Raw genomic sequence first — 11,783 nt, 5'->3', positions numbered from 1 at the left:
AGCGCAACTGGCTTTTAAAGGGGATGGGAGATGAGACGCTGATTGGTTTATTGCACGTTACGCCCAAAAAACACCCATTACTCATTAAGAGAATAGGGACAACCCATTTAGACCATGCGCCCGGGCTCGCCGACCGTTTTCCCGTCGTTAAACTAGCAAAAGTGGATTCGGACACACCCTAAGTGCACCTGCGCCGTGCGCTTTTGACCATGCGTTTAGATCGTTAAAATAGGGCCCTACATTTCTAAGAAATTGGCATGTTTCACAATATAGGCCAGATTTACTAACAGCTTGCGCCAGCGCAAACCATTCTTTGGCGTTAAAATAGTACTGTCAGGATTTACTAAAGACGCGCAGTGAAGAATTAGCGCTGAAAAGGCATGGATAGAGTTATTTTTGCGCCTGACCTTATTGAATATGCATTTGTAGGAGTTTCCCTTTCATACGCAAAATTTATGGGGGGAGAGTATTAAAATTAATCACGCAACGTGATTTACTAACATTTGCGCTTGTCAAATTAGTGGTAATATTTAACGCCCAAAAAAGCATGTGTTAAAGCATACGGTAATTTGCGTTGCTCTTGGTAGTCGCTGGTCATTGTGGAAATGATCTGGCTGCGTCGGTGTTCTTTAATGTGCGCATTGTCAATAAATCACCCGCAGAATTTTCCCCTCTCATCTGCGCTTTTATGGAATTGTACTCTAACGCTAATTTGCCCTGTTTAGTAAATTTGGCCCTATTTTTTTTTTATCTAAACAGATTTTTCCTTTTAATTTGAGCTTTGTCAAGCCCACATTCAAAGTTTGCCTTGACATACTTTCCTTTTTTCAGTTATCACTGCAATTATTTTATTGTAATCCTGTATATACATAGCTCTGAAGTGATTATTTGACATCATTATTGCCCTAGTTTCACTCATAGTGTCTCCAGTCATAACAACATCTGTGACGCACTGACTGTATCCTCAACAAAAGCCCCAGACGTGAAGAGGAGGGGTGTGATGTCATGGGTCATGGAAGGAGGGGTCTCTGATCTTCTCCATGTATCCATGTGAACAGACCTTACGTAGCTCCGCCCCTTTTTAGCATTGTGCTCATTGTCTTCTGTCTTTCATTTGTATTTCCGTAGCATGAAGGAATCTGTGGAAGAATCTGTGCCTTCTAAAAGCTCTGCATGTTTCTGCATTCACAAAAGTCCAGAAAATTCTCCACATTCTCCGTCCCTTGCTTGGTTATTAATTAAATCCTTTGGTTAATTTGATGATGCTTTTAGCTGCCAATTAGAGTGTAGTACTCTCAGCTCTATTTAACACCATGTTGAAATCCATGAGATTTTGCTTCAAAAACAGCACAGGAAGTGTGCAGATTCCATCTGGATCTGGTCTCTACATGCCCTTGAATAGACCTCTCTTCAGTGGGTGATGGTGCCCACTTCACTGTCCGCTGGAGGGGTTGCCGGTGGGAAAAAGAAACAGCTGTTATCCCAGGTGTTACAGTATGCTGACACACTTGACAAAGTCACCTTCCCCTCTGACTTCATGCCAAGGTGCAGACGGGTGAATAAATAATACCAACTCTTCACATGATAGTTGTCCATACACAGATAAAAGCAGTTGATCTTCTAAAAAGGTTCAATTTTTTTAAAAAGTGCATTGATACAGAATATTCCAAAATAGTGTGTTTCTTCAAATTCAAATGAAATTACAAAACTGTCTGATGCATGTAAACACTGTTGAGCTTCGAAAATGAGAAATTATCACCACTTAAGTATCAAAGTACTATTAGGGATGTAATTTTGAAAGTTTTCATCAATTAACCCTATACAGTATAATGCCATTTACTGTATATTGATAAAAACATTTTTAAACCTGTGTTCAGTTGCATTGTGCCAGGTTTGATTACATTGACATCACTGGTTCTCATATTTTGCGAGTAAATATGTGACAGTGAGTAAATGATGGCAGAATTTACATTTCTGGGTGAACAGCTCCTTTATATTGGTTAGACAATTGTTTAGACAACTGTGTGGTAAAGCGGCATTTGCCAAACTAGAAAGAACCATCAGCACCTCTAAAGGACATGAGAAGGTGAGTTTCATGTTTTTTCCTGTGTGTGTGTGTGTGTGTGTGTTAGGGATGGGTGTAAGGGGGCACTGAGGGCGCCAGTGTCTTCTGCAGTTCTGGAGTCTCAAACTCTTGTACTCTCATACTTTCCATGTTGCCACGGTAGCAGCTGGAGTTCAGCCAATTTGCCAATTTGAGAGTGAGATTGTGTGTGTGTGTGTGTGTGTGTGTGAGAGAGAGAGAGAGAGAGCGAGAGAGAGAGAGAGAGAGTTTTAAATTCAAATGTACATTATCAAAGTTAAATCCTAATTTTCTTTACAGTTTATAAACACCAAAAATAGATAGCACTATTAGCACAGGTATCTTTTAGCAGACTGAAATTACCTACAAAGTTTGAATGTACGTTACGTTATTAAAGAAGTTCAAACTGAATAAATTCCTGTGAGTGTGTGTGAGTGTGAGAGTGACGCTCTGAGAATGTGAGAGTGAGAGTGTGTGTGTGTGTGTGTGTGTGTGTGAGAGAGAGAGAGAGAGAGCGAGAGAGAGAGAGAGAGAGAGAGTTTCCATTCAGCATGTCTGTCACAACTGCAGCAAACCTGAAGTACATATATTTTCATGCTTGTCCATTCAAAACTCACTGCCACAATGCTAGGGTGTTGCTATGTAGTTGTTAAGGTATACTAGTGTATTCTACTACTGTATTTCCAATGGTAACCAAGGTATTGCTAGGTGTTTGCTAAGGTGTTCTGAGAGGTTGCTAGGGCCCTGCTATGCAGTTTTTAAGGTATTTTGAGTACTATACCACATTGCTAGGGAACTGACAAGCAGTTGCTAAGCGTTTAGTAGCTATATGGTTGTTAGGGAGTTCTGGCTGGTTGTCAGGGAATGTTATAAGGTTACTAAGGTGCTTTAAGTGTTTTAGCATGTTGCTAGTGACCTTTAGGGTGTTGGTGGTGGTTGCAAGTAGTTGTGAAGGTATTTTGAGTTGTTATGAGCATATGGGGCTGCTAGGGTGTTCTGGGTGGTTGCTAGGGCACTGCTATGCAGTTGCTGAGGTATTTTAAGGTATTTTGTATATTGCTACAGCATGTGGTTGCTGAGGGTGTTTTGGGTAGTTGCTAGGGCACTGCTTTAGAGCTGCTACAGTGTTTTGAGTGTTTTAGCACATTGCTATGTGGTTGTCAGGTCATGTTATACAGTCGCTAAGGTATTCTAAGTGGGTTTTAGGGTGTTGCTAGTGATTGTGAAAAGTCTGGTAGGTATTTTGAGTAGTTATGAGTACATTGCTGTGTGGTTGCTATGGCACTGCTACGCAGCTGCTAGGGCGTTTTGAGTGGTTAAGCACATTGCTACAGTATGTGGTTGCTAGGGTGTTCTGGGTGGTTGCCAGGGTGCTGCCTAGCAGTCGTTAATATGTATTGAGTGTTTTTATCTTGTTACTAGTGTTTTTTTTAGGGTGTTGGTGATAGTTGCTATGGCATTTTGAGTGGTTATGAGCATGTTGCTATGGTATTCTGGATGGTTGGGTAAGGCTCTGTTATGAAGCTGTTAAGGTGTTGTGAATGTTTTAGCACTCTGGTACAGTATGTGGTCACTGCTATACATTTACATTTAGTCATTTAGCAGACGCTTTTATCCAAAGTTACTTACAAATGAGGACAATGGAAGCAATGATATGCAAGTGCTATGACAAGCAAGGTTTTTTTTTTTTTATTATATAATAAATAAAAATAAAACAGATAGAATAGAAAAAGAATAGCGCATGCTTGTGTTAGAGGCCCTTTTTTTGCTTTTTGTTAATTGTATAACAAATAAAAAGAAAACAAATAGAACTTAAAAAAAAGATTAGAGAAGCTAGTGTTAGTTTTATTTTTTATTTATTTACTTACTTTTTTTAAAAGAAAACAAGCAGTTGATTTAATAATACTATACAGTTGCTAAGTTGTTTTGAGTGCTTTAGCACATTGCTCTGTGGTTGCCAGGTCATGTTATTTAGTCACTACGGTGTTCTGGGTGTTTTAACATGTTACTATGTGGGTTTTATGGTTTTAGGGTGTTGTTGGTGGTTGCAAGTAGTTGCTAAGGAATTTTGAGTGGTTATGAACAAGTTGCTATGTGGTTGCTGAGGGTGTTCTGGATGGTTGCTAGGGCACTACTATGCAGTTGTTAAGGTGTATTGAGTGTTTTTGCACATTGCAGTGTGGTTGTTAGGGTATTCTGGGTGGTTGCTAGGGCACTACTATGCAGTTAAGGTGTATTAAGTGTTTTTGCACACTGCAGTGTGGTTGTTAGGGTATTCTGGGTGATTGCTAGGGCACTACTATGCAGTTGTTACGGTGTATTGAGTGTTTTTGCACATTGCAGTGTGGTTGTTAGGGTGTTATGGGAGGTTGCTAGGGCACTGCTATGCAGTTGTTAAGGTGTATTGAGTGTTTTTGCACATTGCAGTGTGGTTGCTAGGGCACTACTATGCAGTTAAGGTGTATTAAGTGTTTTTGCACGTTGCAGTGTGGTTGTTAGGGTATTCTGGGTGGTTGCTAGGGCACTACTATGCAGTTAAGGTGTATTGAGTGTTTTTGCACATTGCAGTGTGGTTGTTAGGGTATTCTGGGTGGTTGCTAGGGCACTACTATGCAGTTAAGGTGTATTGAGTGTTTTTGCACATTGCAGTGTGGTTGTTAGGGTATTCTGGGTGGTTGCTAGGGCACTACTATGCAGTTAAGGTGTATTGAGTGTTTTTGCACATTGCAGTGTGGTTGTTAGGGTATTCTGGGTGGTTGCTAGGGCACTGCTATGCAGTTGCTAAAGTGTTTTGAGTGGTTTCTAGGTGGTTACTTACAGACTCAAGTCCAGTAATCTTTTTTTCAGGGGAACTTTTTTTTTTTCACTGCCAAGCAAAAATCCTAGGTCTGATGAAGTAAGAAACCTTTCTTCAACAATCCGCATAATTTAGGGTATCAATTATGTCCATATTGCAAACAACACAATCAATAAATTACACTGTTTTTACAGCTCAGTGTTAATTAACCTATTCTGAGTTCACTACAGTCAGTCTTTTATTATCTTGTCCCCGTCTGCAGACGCCTCCATTCTTAACATCTGTATGCTAAGAGGAAATAATATTGGGTATAGGCATGGAAAAACGTGTTGCCCTGGAGATGGAGTTGTGAGGAAGGTATGCGGCTGAGAGACGGGTGACGGGCACCTAAACACCGGGTGACAGGATCTGACAGTGTGGGCAAACCCCGCTGGCACCACACCATCTGTCCCGTAACGGCTTCTGGGAGCGGCAGAAGCAACAATGCAGTGACAGCACCTGGAGGTGCAGATGACAGGCCCGGCATGCTATCCCACGATGCCTCGCAGGTGAGCGCAGCGCAGGGATGCAGTGGTGTGAGATCTCTCAAGGCTGTCTGTTCAGATGCAGGACGGGAAGGCGACGCGCAGCCTGTACACGTGAAGACGATCAGCGTGCAGAATGTGGAGCAACACGTTATGACAAGACAAGACTCCCACATGCAAACACAGCAGCACTGTCACAGCGCGCTCAATTTAACCCACCATTCCAAGAGCACAGCGACGCTGCTGGGAAACTAAAATGGCAACTAGAACCAAAACAGACATCCTCTTGACTTTTAGCAAAGTACTTGTCGTAGGATTTTATTCTTTCAATGTAAGGTCAATGTTTTCACCTAACAATTTGCTATAAATAAATAAATAAATATCAATATTTGTTTTCTCGATTTTCTCAGTCTGTCTATTCACATACACTTTACTCTCATCATATACAATTTAGAATGTCAGCATAAAAAAAAACTTAATCTCACAACTCAAAAGTAAGAAAATTGATGTTCAAAGATTGTAATTACTAATTTAAAATGTTATCTATATAAACATAAATGTAGCTTTATTGAGAATAATAAAGCTACGTTCATTTGCAGAACGCAAGCTTCTAAAGGCACATAAGTCTGAAGTAATGAATTTAGGTAAAGGGGTGCAGAGCCCGTGGTGGTATTTGTAGGCAAACATTAATGCCTTGAATTTTATGCGAGCAGCTATTGGTAGCCAGTGCAAACTGATAAACAGAGGTGTGACGTGCATTCTTTTCGGCTCGTTAAAAATTAATCTTGCTGCCATGTTCTGGATTAATTGTAAAGGTTTGATAGAACTATATATATATATATATACACACACACACTACTGTTCAAAAGCATGGGATTGGTAAGATTGTTTTTTTTTTTAAGAGAAACAAAAAAGTCTTTAAAGGAGTCTCTTCTGCTCACCAAGGCTGCATTTATTTGAACAGTAGAAACAGTAATACTGTGAAATATTATTACGATTTAAAATAACTGTTTTCTTTTTTAATATATTTTAGAATTTAATTTATTCCTGTGATGCAAACCTGAATTTTCAGCATCATTACTCCAGTCATCAGTGTCACATGATCCTTCAGAAATCATTCGAATATTATGATTTGCTGCTCAAGAAACGTTTCTAATTACCAGTGTCGAAAACCGTTCTGCTCAATGTTTTAGTGTAAACGTGATACATTTTATTTTTCAGAATTGTTGATGAATAGAAAGTCCAAAAGAGCCACGTTTCTTTGATATAGTTATCTTTTGTAACATTAAGTGTCTTTATTGTGACTTTTGATCAACTTAATGCATCCTTGCTGAATAGATAGAGCACTTCCATTATGCATTTTACTTGCTTGCTCAAATTATGTCAGCTGACGTAGCTACACTAAATATTCAAAATACTGCCCAAACGAAGATTCAATTTCAACAGGCATTCTAATGATATAATCTGAACAACAAATTGAAAAATTGTGCGCAGTGTGAGTGCGATGTCTTCAAAGCCTCTGAAGACAGCAATGCGGCTGTACAGAGTGAAAGCGTTTGAGAGAATGAATAGCCCAGCGATTGCCCTCTGCTGCCCTCCTTCATAATATCAACCACCTACTCTTGCTTTTTCTGCTGACTCTGGTGGGCTGCTGGGGTTTCAGGACACTGTTCTAGTGCAATTCATTCTTCTGTAGTTTTCTACCTATCTATCACTATCTCTGTATCTCAGTGTCATGCAAAAACTGTATAAGATTGTTGCAGCTAACCTGGATTTTGTAGGTTCTAAAGCTGACTTTTTTGATGTTAAAATACTTTCTCCCATCACAACTGAATGTGCAGAGATATGTCTGCTTATTGATTTCCCTGAAAAACTGTAAACTCTGGGACATCCCAACTGGCCTTACATTGTCTCAAGTAATGGCCTGAGTTTGGGGCTGTTTATTTTAAACAAGGAAAGTTGTGTAGAAATGGATGGGTAGATGGTTAGACTTGCATTTGGGAATGTTTAGAGTCTCAGTCATTGTTAACCTTATACCAAAGATTAATAAATACTGTAACCAATCGATTGCTCACTGTTAATGAATGATAGTTAATGTATTAACTAATTGGACCTTACTGTAAAGTGTTAGCAAATTACTCTAATCTGTGGGAAGATTGACTGCACATTGTCACCACTGACCAAATCGCAATCAAGATTTCCCAAGGATCAGGTAACAAACACATATATCTGACACATTATTGAACAATACAGTAATTTACTCATCTCTTCATTCAGGAAAAGCCTTCCTTTAATTGATATGCCTTCTTCAGTAGCAAAAGTATCATCACAAGCAAAAATAGAAGTGGCCAGAGAACAACGACAAAAAAGCAGATAACTATTTTACTCGTTTGATATAGTAAAGGCCTATCGTGTGTTTTTCAACTGTAAATGTCAAAAGACAGTAAAACAGAGCAATAGATGGTATTGCATCACAAGTGTAAATCAAAGCAGAAATATGCGAGTGAGCAAACTGTACGTGCTTCACAGGGAAGAGCTCACAGCATGTTCAGCTATTAAAAGAACAGTTCATTCAAAAAGCAAAAAGCTATCATGATTTACTTGCTCCAAGCCCAGTCATGTCATTCCAAGCCCCTATGATGGTATTTGTTCCCATGGAATTTAAAGAGATGACGACTTGTTTGATGTATTCCAAGTCAGCGTGGTGAGGAACAAGCCTAGTTGTTGTTTATAGACAAAAACTAGAAACTAAAACTATAAAATTAAAAGTAGCACACTGGCAGGACTTGCCAGTTTTGATGTCTCCGACACCAAACGCAAATGGAAAATCAATGCGAGAATGCATGTGCCTTCGAATATGTGGAATGAAGGATGAGATTTCAGAGCTAAAATGAAAAGGGGGAAATTATCATTCATATGGCTTTGGAAGACTTGGAATACGGAGTCCTACTGACCACTTTCATGGTATGCATTGTATGTATTGATGTATTTATTTGGAGCTTGACAGCCATGGTAACTATGCCATTGTATGAACAAAATACAGGAAAAAAATAACAGCATGCAGGTTTATAACGACAGAATTAAAGACATTTTTGGTGGTGAACTATTCCTTTAAAACCTGGCAGTGCCTAGTGTGCAACCGTTCTGTGTCCTTGAACGCATTTTCTGAAATGCCCACTCACTTTCATTTGGATTACTGCAGTGAGAGACCCTCTGTCACACACACACACACACACACACACACTGTCAGAGTGTCAGTGAAGTGAACTTGCACTCAGGTCTCATTACCTCCCACACACCCCACTGTGTGTGATGCCGTAATCTGACATTATGTAGGATGCTTCAAAGGCACCCGAAAAATCGACTTTAACATCGCAACACATGCAGTAAGCTTTCCGAAAACCATCAGTAAACAGCCCAACATGTACTCTGACAAAATATAAATGCCACCAAATAGACTCAGATCAGTTCATTTAGTCCAGTTGAATTTATAAATGTAGTTTGCATTGGTCTCTTTAATCAAATTTATTCATTCACTTTGGCCCAAGATGCTGGGATAAGCTCCAGCATCCCCATGACCCTACACAGGACAAGTGAGGAATCAATGGATGGATGGATTTTTGCTGTTTAACAGTCTTCACACATTTATTTGCTGGGTACAGCGTTGAAACTGATCCAGGAGCTCAAAAATCCTTCCTCAGACTACAACACGACCTGACAAGCAACGCCAGAGCAGCTACAGCGATCATATTTGATGTCAGGAATGCGAAAGCAAGAGACTTTAAACAAGCAGAAAAAATGTAAATACAGAGGTGATATACAGGAGTGTGACAGAAGCAGATCCTCGGGGCATAGCTCTTCATATTGTGTATATATATATATATATATATATATATATATATATATATATATAAACTGATGGATTGAGCATTTATGAAATAGCCTACAGCTTCATAATTATACTGCCAAGCCGATATTTAAGTTAATTTAAACTTCTAACGCCATCCAAACATTCAGAAAGCAACATCGTCTGTCATAATTTAATATTAGTCTTCACGTGATTACCTGAACAATAAAGATTTTTTTTATACGCCAGAGATTAATGTTAATAAGATCCAAATAAATACACTCGAATCTCAAATCACCAATGAATAAAAATGTAAGATTTATAAAAACTCAGCACTTCTCCATCCTGCTATCTCTTTTCTTTCTACAAATATTCTGTGTTAAACTGTCTAAATCGATCAGCCGTTACAAGATCAACTAGTTACCTTTATAAATTCAAGTAAACGTCCATCAAACTTATGTAAACTTTCCAGCTCATGCCCACACACACACACTGTCAGAGTGTCAGTGAAGTGAACTTGCACTCAGGTCTCATTACCTCCCACACACCCCACTGTGTGTGATGCCGTAATCTGACATTATGTAGGATGCTTCAAAGGCACCCGAAAAATCGACTTTAACATCGCAACACATGCAGTAAGCTTTCCGAAAACCATCAGTAAACAGCCCAACATGTACTCTGACAAAATATAAATGCCACCAAATAGACTCAGATCAGTTCATTTAGTCCAGTTGAATTTATAAATGTAGTTTGCATTGGTCTCTTTAATCAAATTTATTCATTCACTTTGGCCCAAGATGCTGGGATAAGCTCCAGCATCCCCATGACCCTACACAGGACAAGTGAGGAATCAATGGATGGATGGATTTTTGCTGTTTAACAGTCTTCACACATTTATTTGCTGGGTACAGCGTTGAAACTGATCCAGGAGCTCAAAAATCCTTCCTCAGACTACAACACGACCTGACAAGCAACGCCAGAGCAGCTACAGCGATCATATTTGATGTCAGGAATGCGAAAGCAAGAGACTTTAAACAAGCAGAAAAAATGTAAATACAGAGGTGATATACAGGAGTGTGACAGAAGCAGATCCTCGGGGCATAGCTCTTCATATTCCTTTCCTCCCCGAGTCTCCGCTAAAATGAAATACTAGATTTGATCTATAAGAGACACGAATCCATGAATGAATAAACAGATTTGTCTAGCAGTAAATAGTAGATGGATCATCTAACAGACAGTCAACTTCATACCGCAAAATGCACAAAACAAAGAATAGATTGACTTCTGATCACAACATATTATAATTACTTTTTTTTTATTAGGTCACTAATAAACTTACAGTTTCTTAAATGGTTAAAAACAAATATTCTGTCATATTCTGTCCTTCTTTCTTTCTTCCCCATAGTAAACAAAGAAGATGTTAGGCAGAACATTAGCGACTGACAGTCTCAGTCACCATTCACTTTCACTGCAAATTTGTTCTATACAATGAAAGTGAATAGTGACTGAGACTCTCAATCTGCCTGACATCTCATTTTGCCTTCTACAGAAGAAAGTCATACGGTTTTTGGAACAACATGAGGGCGAGTATCCTAAATAATAATAATAACATTTACATTATAAAAACTCAGCACTTCTCCATCCTGCTATCTCTTTTCTTTCTACAAATATTCTGTGTTAAACTGTCTAAATCGATCAGCCGTTACAAGATCAACTAGTTACCGTTATAAATTCAAGTAAACGTCCATCAAACTTATGTAAACTTTCCAGCTCATGCATGTCAGATCAAGGTGCATCCGATCTGATTGTTCTGTAATTCCCAGAACAGACTGTGTGAGAGTAAATACATTTGGACAACTATGGTTGTATGTAATCAAAGTCTCGTGTCTTACCTGTTGGCCCCTCCAGACTTTCCGCACAGACCCTGGCGATGAGGAACAGCAGAACAGCGCACAGATTCATGGCAGCGTTTAGTCCAGCAGGTAAAGGCAGGTGAAATACAGTCAGCGAGTGTGGTAGAGAGTGGTAAATATCCTGCTGCGCCACTGAGTTTCATCCAGAGACGCGCAGCGCAGACCCCAGATCTGCCCGCTGACGTCACCACAAACTATTAAACCCCCTCACAACTCCGCGAGCTGTAGTACCCTACCTAGTGCGCGAGGAAGGGCCATGGCGCCTCCTTGTGGTTATTCGCCAAACATCACCAGTCAGCCGCTGCAGAGATTGAGGCAAACCGAACTCAAGGCGCGTTTACGCGCTATTAAAGGGTTAGTTCACCCAAAAATGAATATTAGCCCATAAATTACTCACCCTCAAGTCATCCTAGGTGTATATGACTTTCTTCTTTCAGACGAATCCAGTCGGAGTTATATTAAAAATGGTCTTTGATCTTTCAAGCTGTTTAATGCCACTCAGCGGGTGTTGCATGCATCAGTCCAAAAGAAGTGAAATAAAAAGAGCCCATCCATAAAAAAAAGTGTCTCACACATATCCATATTCAAAACGTAATAATCACTTGAATCTAGCTTGCGC

The 11,783-nt window shown here is 39.5% G+C and overlaps 1 protein-coding gene across 1 annotated transcript in view; it reads right to left on the bottom strand.

Annotated features, from left to right (window-relative positions):
• The window catches only part of LOC107708701 (receptor-type tyrosine-protein phosphatase U-like), a 266,276-nt gene extending 254,993 nt beyond the window's left edge, over positions 1-11,283 (bottom strand). Inside the window, exon 1 of the mRNA XM_016513005.1 lies at positions 11,144-11,283. Within this exon, the coding sequence (XP_016368491.1) occupies positions 11,144-11,213 (70 nt within the window). The 5' untranslated portion in view covers positions 11,214-11,283. The remainder of the gene's footprint in view (positions 1-11,143) is intronic.
• Between the last annotated feature and the right edge of the window lie 500 nt (positions 11,284-11,783).

This window comes from Sinocyclocheilus rhinocerous, unplaced genomic scaffold (genome assembly GCF_001515625.1).
Source record: "Sinocyclocheilus rhinocerous isolate Xijiao unplaced genomic scaffold, SAMN03320098_v1.1 scaffold54, whole genome shotgun sequence".
Taxonomy (NCBI): Eukaryota; Metazoa; Chordata; class Actinopteri; order Cypriniformes; family Cyprinidae; genus Sinocyclocheilus; species Sinocyclocheilus rhinocerous.
The sequence above is the reverse complement of the archived record's forward strand: the minus strand, read 5'-3'. Positions and strand labels throughout refer to the sequence as shown.